The sequence below is a fragment of the Prinia subflava genome, chromosome 9 (genome assembly GCF_021018805.1).
Source record: "Prinia subflava isolate CZ2003 ecotype Zambia chromosome 9, Cam_Psub_1.2, whole genome shotgun sequence".
NCBI classification, from domain to species: domain Eukaryota; kingdom Metazoa; phylum Chordata; class Aves; order Passeriformes; family Cisticolidae; genus Prinia; species Prinia subflava.
In genome coordinates, this window is record NC_086255.1 from 15,881,330 (window position 1) to 15,898,139 (window position 16,810).

A 16,810-nucleotide genomic window follows, 5' to 3' on the forward strand; every position below is an offset into this window, starting at 1 on the left:
TACATCTTATTGCTCTTTTTCTGACTCAAATTTCTCTATGTATTTTTAAGAAACATGAAGCTTAGATGTTTACTCCTTAACAGTATTTAGCCAGGAAGAAACACATCATCCTTCCTGCAGAAGATAATTGTCTCATAAGATCTTCTGGTAAAGTTGTTTAAACTCAGCAGCAGCTGATGTGTTGAATCAAAATTAGTTTAGTTAGCCAATTAAAAAAATTGTTCCAATTTTTAATGAAGCAAATCAGTAGGCTTTGCCAACAGGCCGAGGAGGCAGCTACCACTGGTATGGAGAGCAGGGGCAGGGTAGTCACTGACAACTGCATCCATTGTGAACTCTTGCTGGAGACTACATTTGAGTTTGATTATGAGACAGTAATGTGGAAGCATCAAGAATGCTAGTAAAACTGAGATTTGTCCTTTTTACTCTTTCATTTTTCTCCATTAAGTCAGTTCTTTTGTTGACAAATGAGGAAATTGCTTTCTAATGCTATTTGATATTGGCACATCCCTATCTCATACATGTCTATGAAGTAAGTTGCCAATTTTTTATTTTTGTGTCCTCATTGTACAAACAGTACTTTGGCATCTGTCATGTTCCTGATTTTTATCTCCTCCTATTTGAAGCCCCCTAGTAATTTGTAGAAAAAGCTGTAAAGCTAAAAATGGACGTTCACATATGCCAGTAACACCACATTCAGTAACTGTAGCTCTTTTTCATTTAGCTGTACCTGTGTACAGTTTCAGGGATGCACTGTGCCTCCCAACAAGCCCTGAGGAAGGCACACACTACAATCAGGCAGCTGATTCCTGAGCTTAAGGCTTCCTGACAGTCAGGGAAAACCAGTGGGGCTATACATGAGGGGCAGTGACTCACACTCACCAGTCCCCATCATAGGTACTGGTCACTCCAAACTAGTCATTAAAGAGTAATGATATCCTGTAATTATCTAGAGGCTATGTGGAGATAGCTGGCAGTGCATATCTGGTTTGTCAAATTTAATAAATGCTGTGTTCAACGGTTTTTTGTCATGCAGGGCATATTAAACATGAATCTTAACTAGCCACTAGATGTCAATGTTGCTGTGCTAAAAGACAAATGCAGTTTTATTTGTTTGGCTGATAATTTCCTCAAGAAAATAACTTATGTATTTAAACATATTTCCAGTGTAGGATCAGTTACAAAAAAATAATCATAGACGAACCCATGCTATGTCCTTTATTTCGAGAGCAGCTGTGCAGGTTTTTGATATTTTGATGTTGCAATTACCATTTCAGTCCATAACCATTGTTGGAAAAGTGCCTTTGAAAAAATAGCACCTGATTGGTCATCAGTTTTCTTCCTTGTTCTAAAATCCCAGACCTTTGTATAAGTAGCCACAATCATTGTATTGCATTTCACTTATTAATAAGATAAAATAGAGCTAATAATATAATATCTAATCCTACTATAAGAATACTGAATTTCCTAAATTCCAGTTATCTGTGGACATTTTCTCTTAATTATTCCTTTTTAACACCATTGGATATCAATGTCAGATACATTGTGTGGAGACAGAATTTCTAGAAAATTCAATATGATAGGCAATTTGGAAAACAGTTCTTTTGAAAATTCGTGTATCTAAAGGCAGATCTGACAGATGATGGAGTTTTAGAAGGACATACGAAGTAGAATTTGACCCATGGACCTTTGTTATTCCTGGCTCCTTTACCTCTAGGGTGAACAAATCACTGCCATCTCCACAACTACTTAATGCCAAGTGCACTGAAGGTGCTGGTTCCATTGTCTGTCTACAGAGCATTTATTCTGAGCCCAAACTTTGGAAACTGGTTTAATAAACAGTCATGGAAAACTGAAGAAGACAGCAGTGCACATCCTGAATTGAGATGAAGCTTGTTCTGCTGTTAGGATAAAAACAAATGTCAAAGGCTCTTATTAAAAATAAAGTTGAAATTTCCTGTTGATCTGAAAATCTCCCAAGAAGTCAAAGATGTGGAAATTGCACACTTTTTTCAACTGATTTATTTGGTGAATGGAATCCCAGTTTAGGCCACAATGTTAGAAAATACAGCCTAAATATGTATGATTATTCCCTGATTTATTCCCTTAGCTCCACCTCCTAGGATGCATATAAGGCCTCTCAACTTCATAGACAATTCACTAGATTTTTTTATTGCTGTTGATAAGAGCAGCCTTAATCTTCATTATCATGGACTGAAGTAGTTGAAGTTCTGTTCCACAGTTTATTTGATGGTAGCATTACTTCCACTCTTAACATGCTAAAGAATTACAGAAACACTATAGAAGAACTATAACTGGTTTAATTCGTAACATCTATTTTAGTTTTCTTGCCTATGACTATAGAGTTATGTAAGAATCTTATAATATCTTGAAAACCAGATCGCTTCTTTCATTCATTTTGTTGTAATTAAGGGAATACTCAAAGCACCAACCTTGGTCCTAAAGCTTCTGTGTACTTCAAAAAAATTCAATAAAATTAAGTTCTCTGCAAGAGATATACAACAATATCTTGTTAAGATATATAGTGTAAATAGCAGTATGATCCTGTGAAGACTAACTGATTCCGTTATGGAAATAGTAAATCAGTCTTTGATAAATAATTCTTAGAATGAACTCCCTGTATTATCTCTGAAGTTTGGGCTTATTTTTGCAAAATGTACAGAATTTTACTAAATAAATCCCCTAGAGGTATATTATGTAGACTCCTGTCTAGTGTCCTTTAATCCTCACTGCTAGTCCCACATTTGTTTTGTGGCAGGTGATTTTGGTCTCCAGAGCTTAGTCAGGCAACTCTGCTAAGAACAAAGCTCACTACAAGATAACACATGCATAAACTTCAGTAATGACTTCAGCCTACCAGGAATTTAATTTAAGAGTAATTACCAGTATGTACAAAATACTACTTCTTAGTTTTATCAACCTGCATTTAAGTAAGTGGAATACAGAAACTAACTCCAGTTTTCATTTGAGGAGATTTTAGAAGTTCATTATGCTTAAATTCCCTGAAGTATGAACTATTTGCTAAGAGAGCAAAGAATGCCTAATCTTACTTTTACGGCTAAATCCGCTTTGGTGGAAAGTGACTGATGGCATCCAATTCCATAAATACAAGAGAAAGGCAAATTTATTTTTCCAGTTTGATATCAGAGCTATTATATAAGATTAAAAAAAACATAGAAAATAATAAACAAGAGAAAGAAAATCTAGTAAGGTGAGAATAAATAAAACAACTGACAAGCAGTGTACTTATTTTCTTTACATTGTTTCCCACTGGATTTTTTGGAAGGGGAAAAGAAGCATACATGAGCAAAGTTACAGTCCATTGTATTTTTAAACCATAGTGGACAAGATATGCATTCCCTCTTTTCCTGACATGCATTTTTGTGCATAATATTTACCATGTATATAAATTCATAATACTCACTTATGAGAATTGAGGAAAGGTACAAATCTTTGACAGGGAATGTTTGGAATACGAAGTCTTCTGCATAAAAAGGTGACAGACAAGTCACTGTCATCTGAATCATGCAAGCAGTTATGCACTATTTGTGTTCCCAGCATTCTGCATAACTTGGAAAAGAAAGGTGCCTCAAAGCCTGAGTCTAAGGTGTAATGTTAATAGAGATGTACGGTCTCATTCCTGCAAACATGTCCCACAAAACAACCTTTTTTTGAGATGTGTTTCATCTTAACTTAGAAGTTGAGCTCTTAACTCAGGAATCCACAAGGCCAGTCGTGAAAACTGTACTGTGGAGCTGGTAAGATGAGTTCATCACAGTGTTTTCCACTGGTTGTCCTTAAGCAACAAAAATAAAGCAGAGATTATTTGCAATATACAGTGCTGCAGTCAGTTGTTTGGCAAGGTATAAGAGCATAATATATATAGTGAAATGATGACAGAATCGGCCCTCACTTTATCTTTGTATTTCAGTGGGGTTACATAGTAAAGTGGTACAGTAGCTGCCTGTAGAGGCTGTTACTATTCAGGTTGAGGTGATCAATAACTGATCCTTCTGTGAAAACTGAAGGATACAGGATATAAAAAAGCTGCTCCGAGCACTGAAGTAGGATGAATCCGTTAAAAAATCCTATTTCACAGTTTTTAATGAACATGCTTATAGAGTACTACTGTGAGATTTCTTTTAATTAATAATACCATGAGCCATTCTGCTAAAACTGACCTTCTATTAGTAAAAGTATACTACTGATCGCCAGGGTTTAGAAAGAATAGGGATTATATTTCAAATTAAATACAATTTTATGTTATTTAATCACCAATATCATTAAGACCTGAAGTACTGAAATACTATCAACCTTTCTATTGAAAGTATTTCCAGAGCACTATTCATTCCATGGCACCTAAGTGGAATGGGAAAGATAACTATCCTAAATGGCAACCATTAGTCTAATTTAGTTACAAATATCAAGTTATGATATTTATAGCCAGCAATACTGAGCTGTGCAATATCCACAACTCTAGAAGTAAAAATGGCAGATTCAAAAAAACACTGAGGAAAGTTATCTACTGCGACTAAAAAGAAATATTGCAGCTTGTACCCTGGGGGAGATCCTGCTACTTGCTAAAACCACATTCAATTTGCAAGTGGTAAGTCAAAATGTTAACAGTTACATATCTAGATGACTGCCTTTCTTGAATGGAAACAAAACATAACTGCATAGAAGATAAGGGTCAGGATGTGAAGTGAGATTTGAGCAAAAACACATTTCCTTTAGCATTTCATAAAATATTCTCTCAAGTTTGCATCACACTGGCCTTAGACTACTCATGAAAGATGGATTGTGTTATGTAGATTTATATTAGGATCTGTCTCAATGGTTTTTATCAATCTTGGTTTAGTAAATCCATGCCACTCTTTCCCTGTAAAACTTTTACTTGACCCTCAGCCTTAACAGAGGCAGTATTTGGCAGGTTTCTATAATATGAGTCTGTTAACAAAAAGAAAATACTATTCTGATATATTATTCTGACTACCTCATTTCGTTTAGATATGGTTGCAATTCAGCCAAAAATGTTATGAACTAGAAAAAGCAAAAAGACTAGTGAAGCATTTTGATATTTTCTTACTTGAAGGCATCAATAGCTGCAGAAAAATATGCCCATACAACAGAATACTAAATTGTTCTCCCAGTTAAAAAGAAGCTAATATGTGACTATTAGCTTCATTAATATATGAAGGTACTGTTGTACTGTGATCTAACACCACACTATGAAAAACAAAGCTTTAAACTTACAATGACATCCATGATTTGCATTGATTTGCAGTTCAGTGCATCCTTAAGAACAACACAAATACTCCATCCTAAGAGTGTTTATGAAAAGGCATCAGAGCCCTGGTCACAGATGCCCATCACATGCATCCACACGGATCCTCAGCAAGGAGGGATTTAGCTGTCTTTGGAACATAACCCATGCTGAATCTATAGCAACCCTCCTCTAATATGCGAAGCTATTTTTAGCATCAGGGCAGCCTTGAAAACAGCAGGTAAAGCATGAAAAGAATGAATAAGTGGTTGTGGTGCTCGCCTGTGAATAGAAGCTATATATAGCTTTTGAGAGAGATCTTAATATATATGTATATATATAATGTGCATATGAAGGGATATCTGTCTCCCTGAGGGGGAAGCAGGGGTGTCAGAAACATAGAGTAGAGCATTATTACTATTTGTGACCTGAGCAGTTATCTAAAAATCATTATTTCCAAGTGTTCTGTTTAAGAAAATAAATTGTTAATGGAATTGGGTATCTTTGATCCAGTCTTTATTTGCAATGAATGTATAGCCTTCATTTCCCTGAGTGAAAATTGAACAGCAGGAGACTATTTGCAGTTCCAAGCTCTTTTCAGCCATTACTTGCTCCAAGAAATTCTCTAGCGAATTTCTCAGGTCCCCCTTTCCAAGCCTAGAAGCCAACCTCCCAGTTTCTGTGATGTGAACTGTCCTCTTGAGTTCCCCAACCTGGGTTTTTTTGTTTTTTGGGTTTTTTTTTTGTCCTTGTCTTTTTCTGTTATATATTCATCCATTTGCTTCTAAAAAAAAATCTGGGGAAAAAAGGCCACATGTGCCTTTGTTTAATCAGTACCGTGTGTCATTTATTTAGCTGGGGAGCTATATTGCTTCATGAAGGAGCTTATTACTTCTTACTGGTGTGTTATATTGAGCCTGGGAATTAGGCTCTCCAGTTTTAATGACTCTGCCCAAATCACAAAGGCAGCAACAGTGGAAACTTACTGATGTCTACAAATTATTGGTGTCAAAAAGAAAGTCAGCTGTATAGTATTTGCATTATTGTCTTAGAAAAGTGATAATTAGGAATAATTTTAAACTTAAAATGTGAATGTTACCATGTTCAATGTAGGGAAAATCCTTCAGCTTCTGAGCAGTCATAACTAAAATGTGTATTTCTCTGTTGCTATGAAAATTATATCTAAAACTACAGTCAGTTCTTAGATAAAGATGTTGTGTTGGTTTTGTTCTCCCACTGCAGAGGGAAAGGGCCAGCAGCCAAAAGAGCAAATCTTTTCTTAAAGCTGTACTAAATATGTAGCATATTGGCATATGAGCAAACAGATGCAATGAAATTTCCAGCACTCCTAAGTCCCCTCTGCAGGGCAAATGTGGTTTGCAAGAATGTGGTTTGTAAGGGTTGACCCTGGAGTTCAGCTTGGTGCAGTGCTTCACTTGATGGAGAATCTGTGCTGGGCTTGTGCAGTGGCAGCATGCCTGCCATAATGTAGGGTGGGATGTCAGGCAGATTTGGTATTTGCTTAAGGTAAAAAGGATTAACTCTTACTGAAATAAGGTATTCTTCCAAATTTCATGAGTTGTTGAGAACAATAAAAACATCAGTAAAATACACTTGTCGAGCTATCACCAACAACCCTTTAAAGTGTTTCATTGCTGATCCAAATCTCTGTTTTGTAAAGCATGTTGATTAGCAGTGATGAAACACTACGTGTTTGATGAGGCACATCCTTCCTATTGTACAGCTCATTATGTCCATGGCACTCCTGCAAGGCTTCTACCTGAAGTATTTCAGTGACTTCCGTGGCACTAAGATTTCTTCCATTGTAAATTATTCAGGACATAGAAACCTGTTTTTAACAAGAAAAGACTTTCTCCTCAAAAGCCTGTTGTCTCTGCCATGTAACAAATAAATTTCCTATGTATGTTTAAATAAATAATATTTTGTTACTTCTTTTCTGTCTTCAAAATGACAAGAAAAATTAAAGACAAGTTTATTAAGATTAGAATAATTCTTCAGAGAGCCAATGCCATGAAAAAGTACAGAAGGGCATGTAAGATAGCACAGGTCAAGGAAAGGATTTTGTAACACGCCGTCTGTTTTTAATTAGCATCTTGGCACACTGGAAGAGCTCAGACATTTTTCCATGAAGAAATGTATTGTAGACTTTTCTAGCTGCCAATTAAATGGCATTTAGCTACACTGACAGTAGTATGTTGTTTTGGGTCTGCAGAAAGCACTTGCTCATGCTTGAAAATCTGGGACATTTTGTTTTGTATACAGGGTTCTTACTGGACTGGATTTTCTGTCCCTCCTAATTTGAATATAGGCATGAAGGATACCTTCTATGAATAAATACCAAATTAAGAGTGCAAGGAGCTGGCAGAGTGCAGATGATAATGAACTATCAGTTTGTATACACCTGTTGAACTTCTGTCCTCCAGTTAGCTGATAATTTTTAAACAATGGTAGGTAAATACTGGGGTGTTTTATGAGGTTCATATTTTGTCCTGTTTGGTAGAGACTGAGGTACTTTGTCACCAGTTCTGTCCTACAGTTCATTTAAATATGAGCATTTGTAACACAAAACTGCCACTCAAGTGTGCAGCTCCCTGTGCATTTTCTCTAACAGTGAAACCAATGCTCTCTGCCCACTCCTGTCCTCAGCTGCTTGTTCTGGCTCTGGAAATTTTCAGGGAGGAGAGGCAGGGTGGATTTGAAAGATTTGGACTTGTTTCAGGTTTTATTTGTTTTCTGGTTCTTTTACCAGCTAATTTATTTAATCCAGTTTAGAGAATAGCATTAGAACAGAAACACCAGCAGTGATCTGTAGAAGAGGGCAGAATCAATATCACTTACAAGAGGTGAGAAGAGCGAAACCACCCTATTAAGGAAAGCATTGCACAGAAATATGTTCTTAAAATGACCATGCCAGTTCTGAAGAAGCTGGCAATTACAAATTAAGCATAGATTCTCTCACTCATATCATGGTTTTAATGTCTGATACAGCTATGTAGGGGGAAAGGAGAAAAAAAGTAACTTGCATATTTGAACAAGACTTCTCCTTGCTGAGAGGTTCATATAGAGGGCACTTAATCTTAAAGTAGGATGTATGCTGTGTGATGTCAGTTCCACTGAAATGGATGGGCATCTTGACTGTCTCAGAAGTGTCCCCTTTGCCAACATGGGAGAAGTTGATCTTCCCTGAGTAAACTACAGGCAAATTTTCTTGAGAGCTGTCTTGAAAGATTGAAAAAAATCCAGATTTCTGCAGCAGGTGGAAACCTTGTGTTCTTTTATATTGTTCCCTTTCTTACACTTCCCCTTGTATTAGGTGTGGTATCAGTTCCTGCTGTGAACCATGAAGCAGCACAGCTTCATACATCTTTGAACTGGGTTCTGGTTTGCTCTTGAGCATGTATGTTTGGTCTTTCATTTCCCCCCCAACTTTAAATATCCATTGTTAGCATTTTCAAGGCAAAACACAGACAATAGAAGCAAAGCAAGAACTGTTTGTGTAGGCCTGGAGAAAAGTGGCTGGTTATCAGGAGAGCAGTTCACATGATGCTGCTGGGTTGGGTGCTGCTAAGCACACTGGTTTATAACAGAGCTTAGAAGCAAACAAAGCAGCAAGAATCGTAAGGATGTTGAAAGTTCTTAGTTGCAACAAAATAAAACCTTGAAACAGATTAATTTTGCCTGGCTTCCTTTTGAAAGAAGTATACTGTGCATCTGTTTTTCTTAAAGAGAGATCATTCAGGTATCAGCACATCTCTCCTGACATATGTTCGTCATTGGTCAAATTCTGGTGTACCTAAAGCAGCAAGCAGTTCCAGAGATACCTGCACATTCACCTGGATATGGTCAGTGAAGCAGGTGTTGCACATCACTATGAAATTTTGGCCATGAGAGCTCACTTCAGAGTTGATCGCTTCTAAGTCCATAATGAACTGTGAACTGGCTACTTTACACAAGGGAAAGGAGACCACCCTCCAAGTCTTTCTTTCCTCCAAAGCTGGCAGCAGTTAAGCAGCCATTTCCTCGGCTTTTTGACACAGGGACTGGCCTCGTTGTTCTGCTTTTAATGAAATTGGTATAATAAAGAAGGATACGAACCTGTATAGATAGGATAGGGCAAAGTCAGCAGAACTTTCCGAGTAAAAAGTTCTGGTCAGACTTGTGATCATTCCCAAGCTTGTCTGTGCTATGAGCTGTTGTAAAGGCATCTCAAGTTTTATTATTATACCTAACCTGCAGAAGGCCTCTTCCTGGCAATGACTCTTGGTGCCAGATCCACCAGGAAGCAGAGTCTTTTCAGAACTGTTTAGAATTCACAAGACTTAGTTTTGTTTACTGAAAGTACAGCCTCATTCTCAGCTGCTTTAAATTTGCCATTTGCCGCAGAATTTCTTAAAAGGGTGGAGCCAAGAGCAGAAACTCGGACTCAAAATGAGATATTTGTAGGAGTCTTTGATCTCAAAATCCTTCTGCTCCAAACACAGTGGTAACATAGCAATGACAATGTTTTGTTCTTTAGGAGACCCGTGGATACTGGGTGTGATTTGAGCTATTGCACATCTGTGTAGTGTAATATTATGGGCTTAACACCAAGCACAGCAAAGTCTCAGCAGCACCATCAGTGGATTTTGGATTAGGCTAAGTATGTGCAGGCAGCTCGTCCCGAACAAAGAAAAGGCAACACAGTTTTCTAAAAGCAGGAGAAATTCAGGGTAACTGTAACGGGATATGGATCTGCAAAGGGCAATGTACTGAGCATAAAATCACAGAAAGATTATTCAAATTTTGTCCTATGTTGGTAATGAAAACATTCTAGTCTAATGCAAATATGCAAATATAGTCACTGGCATGGAGTTAACACCTTGAAAAATATTAAATATTTTAAAAATAATTTTTGTTTTATGTTTTGATCATTTGTGTTTACTGTCCTCTAATATTTTAGCAAACAGATTTACTTGCAGAAGTATTAATATTTTAACCAGATATTGGAGAGTATCTGCTAAAAATGCATGCTTAGATAATAATAGTAATAGTAATAATGATAATAATAATGTTTGCCAGAAATGAAGCCATGGAAGTCGTGCTAAGTCTAACCAAAGAACAGAAGCAGTGGTGGGTGGTGAATACCTCTAGTGGCAGCAGGCAAAAGTAGCTTTAATTTTGACTGTCATATACTTGCACCAAGATTTTTACTAGATGGTTGATTATCCTCAAAAATTGTTGTTAGCAAACAATTTGGATGCATTGGAAGAAACAGCAATTTGTCTCTTACCACGCAGAGCCACTGCGTGGGAAACCATGGGTCCCTAAGGCGCAGTTGGTCCCTAACACCGGAGAGCTGAGCTGTGCCGGCACATTGGTGCAGGGCACGCTGCACCGCTCGGCGCGGGCCCGCGGGCCGCTTCCCTGTGCCGCACCGAGGGCTGGCACCGCAGGGCCCGCGGGCCGCTTCCCTGTGCCGCACCGAGGGCTGGCACCGCAGGGCCCCCGGGCCCCTTCCCTGTGCCGCACCGAGGGCTGGCACCGCAGGGCCCCCGGGCCCCTTCCCTGTGCCGCACCGAGGGCTGGCACCGCAGGGCTCCCGGGCTCCTTTCCTCCGCAGCACCGAGGGCTGGCACCGCAGGGCCCGCGGGCTCCTTCCCTGTGCCGCACCGAGGGCTGGCACCGCAGGGCCCGCGGGCCGCTTCCCTGTGCCGCACCGAGGGCTGGCACCGCAGGGCCCGCGGGCTCCTTTCCCCCGCCACACCGAGGGCTGGCACCGCAGGGCCCGCGGGCCCGTGGAAGGCGAGGGGCGGCCCCGGCGCTCCCTCGGGCCCGGCCTCGCCCCCGCCCGGCCTCGGCCGCTGAGGGCGGGCCCGCCCGGGGCCACCGCGTTGCCGGGAGACGGGGCCGCGGTGGGCGGTGGCGCGGGGCCGCGCCGGCCCCGAACGGTGACCCTCAGGCGGGGACCCTCAGCCCGGGACCCTCAGGCAGGGACCCCCAGCCATGTCCCACTGCAGTGTCCCACTGCAGTGTCCCGCTGCCCAGCCCGCAAAGCGCCTGACCGCCGGCCCCCTCCGCGGCACGGCAAGGTGCAGGGTTTTCGGCTAGAACGTCAAGTGACGGGAAGCAGACCGAGGAACGCATCCACAACTCCCTCATCCCCCCTGCTGGAACCTGGCAGAAAGAAAAAAGAAATGAATTTTGAATCCCATTGTGGCTACTCAGTACCTGAACCACCCGGGAAAACAAGCGGGGACCGAGAGGCGGGCGCTGGTCCGTGGGCGCAGCAGGCCGCTGCCTGCTCCGCTGGCCCGCAAACAAACAGCGATGGCATCGGCGAGGGGTGAGCCAAGTGTCGCCGGGCTGCAGAGAAGCTATGCCGCTGAAAATCCATGAACCACTTTGTTTTTAAACTGCTGCATGGCAGGAAATGAGATGCTGAGCCTGACAAAAAAGGACCCTGGAAAATGTGAATATGCCTGTCTTTGGATGGGGCTGTTCCAAATATTTATAATACTGCAATTTTGGAAAAAGCGGTTGTGTTGGCATGTGGTTTGGAATAGAAAACTAACTTCCAGGCGGTTCTCTGCATGGACAAAACTGGAGTCAGGTTACTGCTCTGCTGCAGAATGTGCTTTTGTTACTGAAGAAAACACTACACTGCAAAGTTTTCAGGAGGTTCACAATGTGGTTGGAGTATTAATTAAAGAGAAATGCCTAGGTAATTGATGGTGGATTTCAGTGAATGAGCCAAAGGAAATGAAACACGGGGTTTCGCCATCAATGGCAAAATATTGCCATGGCAATGGGTAGCTTTGCCAGGAATAAACAAACAAACAACAACGGGCCTCTTTCAGAAAAAAAGAGAATTTTCTGTTCTCACCTCACCATGTCAGTGCCATTGGATATCTTGGAGGGGAGAAGATGGTGTAGCCTACTTATGCGAGTCCTACAAATCCAGCTTCCTTCTCAGTAGGTACAATTAGATCATTTCCAGAGCAAGAAGTCACCTTTATACTGGGGGATGGGAAGGCATCAGCATTTACTTAATAATGATTTCAGTGCTTTGGCTACCATAATTCTGTTTCATTTTCTTACAGAAGGTGAATGGGCTCAGAAGTAACCCAGGTTTCTCTCACTCTTAGCTGGTGCTGCTTCAGAGAGAGACTGCTGACAGGGAAGGTTTTCTTAAGAGCAAAAACATGGGCCCACACTTAAATTAATAAAGACCTTTACAAAAATACAATGGAGAGAGCAAGGGAGCTAAGAAAGCACAAGCTGCCCTTTCTTCCACAGGCTCAGATCCCTGGTGGGAAGTGTGCCCATGCACAGGCAGTGCTGTCCTCTCCCAGCAGAGCCTTCGAAGGTGTCCTCTGCCTCTGAAAGCTTTCTGGACATTTCTGGCTGCACCTCAGAGGATGCAGTCCCACCACCTGGTATGATCTCTGGGTGTTTCCCCTCATCCCAGGGAGATGGACCTCAGCCACCACCCAGACAAGGATTCAGCAGTGCTGGAGTCCTGCTTTGTATCCACAGACTGAATTTGTTGAAGTTTTGCAGGCTGTTGTTCTGCCCATAGCCTAGCAAATCCCTGATGGGCACCTCGGTATGCACTAAGGCCTTGCTGGGATTGTTGCTGAGGAAGATAGACGTGGCCTGATGTTGATCTTGTGATTTTGTGGCTTGTAGAGCAGGAGCAGTGGCTCAGAGTCAGGTGGCCATGTGAAATCAAAGGAAGGGGAACCAGAAGTCAAAAGAGATGTCCTCATCAGGAGATCAGGTGTCTCCTGGTGAGGAGACAGCATCCATGTGAAGGAGCTAATAGTGAGCCTGACTGTATTAAATGTCTGTACCACTGGGTTGACCTCAGTAGTGTTTGTGTCTAATGTAAACAGTCCAGTGGGGAAGTGTTAAGACCTGTTAAAGTTTGCAAAACTCGTCTAATAGCAATACTGTATGGAACAAAAAATCATCTGGCTTCCCAGCCATTTGGCATTTCTTAGTTTTGTCTTACCGTTCATAATAAAGTAATACTTAGGTGCTGCTTAAGTTTCCTGTAAAATATTTAATGTAGTTTACTGTAAAGTCTTCAGGCTGAGGATGTGTCTGACAGAGCACTCATACCACACCTAGCACTCATTTTGATTGCAGCCTCCAGGCAATATTGTAAAGGTTCATTATTACCACCAAGATCTGTCCTTATCCTGTCACTCTTCAAAGAAGGTCCATTCTTAACTATGGGTTTAACACAGCTGGTATTTAAATGATTTTTTTCCATCTAAAATGATCAAATCAGTTCCAAGAAAATACATTTTTTAACTTGAACTTTAAATTAATGTTGTCCATACAGAACTGTGCTTGGTCCACCTATGCCTTTATTTAACCAGTTCAGAAAACATGCAACAAATAAGAAGCATTCTTTTTCTGAGGAAAAAAAAAGGGGGAAAAAAAAAGGGAAAAAAAGCTGTATTTGGGGTCTATTTTGCATGAGAAAATATTTTGTTTAGGAATGACAGTCAAAGGCATTCTCTCATACAATGTAATATTTTCCATGTGTGGCAGTTTGTTTTTCAGTGGTACAAATATGTGCAATAAAGGCGGGGGATAAAAATTAATCTAATAGTTTTTGCAGCAATGCTTTTGATGGTTTCATTCGATTTTATTTTCCTGTGGATACTGCCATTAGTTCTGCTGCTTGCAATATGTGAAGCATAATTCTGAAAGGTTCATGAGGTTGTAGGGATCCAGTAAGAGATGACTGATTTCTCCCCCCACACACATACACTCCACCCCACACCCACTCACCCACCCACCAGCAAAACATAATGCTGTACTATTTTTGGAAACAGGGAAAGGGCCTCCCTGTGAAAACAGAAAGCAGTGTATTTCTCAGTTACATCACTTTGCAATCTAATGCTGTGTTGTGCTCAGTGTTTTTGTGGTGATGCAAGTCTTTTTTTTTTTTTTTTCTTTCCTATTTTTTTTTCCCTTCAGCCGGTTGGATTTTCCCCATCTTACAGCACCTCGCAGGTTCTTCTCTGAGCAGTACGTTGCCTGAGTGAGTGGAAACATACAGATCAGCTGCAGGTTTCTATCTACAAAAACAGAGTGAAAGAGAAAGAAAAGGGTTGGGAAAGCAGAGACAAATATTGACCTGGACTTAGAGAAAGACATCCAATGGCTGAATAAAGAACCCTGTTCATGTTTTGGGATATTCTTTCAACTGGCTGGAACGAGAGCGGATCAAAAGAATGGGAAATGCCAGCAGACCCTTTAGAAGAATTGCTTATTTCTTATGCCTTTTATCTGTGCTTTTGCTGACTGAAGGGAAGAAACCAGTGAAGCCAAAATGTCCTGCCTGGTGTACTTGTACCAAAGATAATGCTTTATGTGAAAATGCCAGATCTATTCCTCGCAGCGTTCCGCCTGATGTTATCTCACTGTAAGGGCTGTAAGCATTTGGTTATTTAATTTATGATTTAAAATGAACTAGGATGTGTGGTGTTTTCAGTGCATACAGAAGGATGCTTGCTGCAGGGAGTACCTCCAGCATTCAGAATCATCAGCTAATGTGTTAAAATTGTGCTGCATCCTTGAATCCTGATTTTATATCTCTTTCATCTGTCTGTCTGTCCTCTGTCTGTGTATGTGCACACATCTCATTTTATACCTTCTAGTATAGTACATGAAACCTGTCACATTATATTCGGGGGGGGGGGAGTGGGAAGGGAATTTTTTTTACTTATATAAATAAATGTCTCTGTGATCACCAGATCAGTATTATAACCATGGATATATGAGGCTACATTAATGTATGGTTGTTTTTTTCTTCTTTACAGATCCTTTGTGAGATCTGCTTTTACTAAAATCCCAGAAGGGAGTTTTTTGCTCACACCATCTCTGCAGCTTCTGTGAGAAATATTTAAATGATACAATTTTTGTTATGAAATGTATATGTATTCATAAATATATCAGAAAGGTCTTAGTATTAATTTTATAAGAAACAGCAGCAGAAGATTTATGAGAATATAAATTACAAGACTTTTTAGCAATTTGAAAGATAGGACGTTTAATTTTTACTTAGTATTTTGCAAGGCTGTCTGTTGTCAGTACTACTTTGAATGCTTCCATGCTGAAGCTTTTGGTGACAGAATGCAAGTTATCTTCATTATACTTTAATTAACATTACAGTAAGGACTTAAATATTGCAACAACTATTCTTGTTTATTTTCTGCATTCCTGGGACCTGATCCCAGTGTAAAGCTGTCCATTTGCAACTCCCATCGACTGTGAGCTCAGAACCCCTGAGATCAGGCCCGTCACTGCAGTGGGACAGGTCCTGAAGTCCTTTTCCATGTAAAATTACCATTGACTTCTGTGGAAGTTTAGTCACTTCAGTGGGAGTTTTGCCTTCGTTGTACTGGATTTGACCCTGTTTGTTATTTCGTGGTCTTAAAAGTAATGATGATTTTCTTCCAATTAAAGACTGAAGTAATTATTTCAAAATCAAATACTGTGATGAGGTATGCACAGAAAGAGAGTATTTTGGGATGTTTAACTATTAGCTGCATTTCAACATAGGATTTTTACAGGCTCCCAGGCTTTCCTAGAAATGTGGGCATACGATTATATAACTGTGAGCTATACAGAGGTAGAGGGGGTGTAACCTGAACTGTTTATAGTGGCTGTGCTGCCAGCCTGACACACACCCAGATTTGTCTCAGAAATCCGGCAAGGCAGACTTCCCAGTGTGATCAAAAGCAGAATGGGATGTCGGTCCCAGACCGACTTCCCGTGCACTCTGGATGTGGTCAGAGGTGTGATGTTGATTTACTGGAGCTCTCTGGCTGTTAAATTAAACTGGTGCCATACCGACAGCTGAAGCCCTGACCCTGACTGTACTCTGCTACCTCAAGTGGAGCTGATAAGGAGGTGCAGACATACTGTACAATTTTGGATACAGGGTAAATAGGTAAATGCAGTTACTATGGAAACCTAAATGCTTTTCCATGGTGCTTTATTCCAGAGAAGCTTTTCCCAGGTGGCCATAGATCACAAAAGGGACACATTTCACATAATTTCTACGATGGGCCTTTCAAAAGAGAGAGGGGAAAAAAAAGCAGCAGCACTGGTGGGGCTTGTATCTGAAGAGAGTGAGTAGGACATCATCTCTCTTGGCTACGATACACCACCTACTCTTAGCAATCCCTCTGCAAAGCAGGCAGATTTAGGCATGGCAGAGTAGGACAGACACAGTCATCTTATTTTGAGTTATTATAGTGCCTGGCACAGTGGGCTTGGGCAATGTCTTATGGCATTTTGGTAATGATAACAATTTCCATTTCTACTGTACAATGAAATGCACGTTCTATGCTGCTGTTCATAAATGCTGCAACAAAAACTATGGCCCCAGAAAAGCAGGGTTTGTTCCACTGTGGGCTTTTATCAGTAATCTGTTTTCCAGATATATTTTTAACATGGTAGTTGAACTGCTTGTCATCCTTGGAAAGTCAGGCTGCTGATCTG

General features: G+C 40.6%; 1 protein-coding gene across 5 annotated transcripts in view; it reads left to right on the forward strand.

Moving 5' to 3' along the window:
• LGI1 (leucine rich glioma inactivated 1) overlaps positions 1-16,810 on the forward strand; it is a 29,309-nt gene that overhangs the window by 2,734 nt on the left and 9,765 nt on the right. Inside the window, exons 1-3 of one of the 5 annotated variants that reach the window (XM_063405626.1) lie at positions 11,187-12,256; positions 14,279-14,726; positions 15,124-15,195. In XM_063405626.1, coding sequence (XP_063261696.1) covers positions 14,536-14,726; positions 15,124-15,195 — 263 coding nt within the window. In that variant the 5' untranslated portion in view covers positions 11,187-12,256; positions 14,279-14,535. Of the gene's footprint in view, positions 1-11,186; positions 12,261-14,278; positions 14,736-15,123; positions 15,196-16,810 lie in introns of those variants that run through there. The other 4 variants (XM_063405628.1, XM_063405627.1, XM_063405625.1 and 1 more) reach the window with 4 other exon arrangements.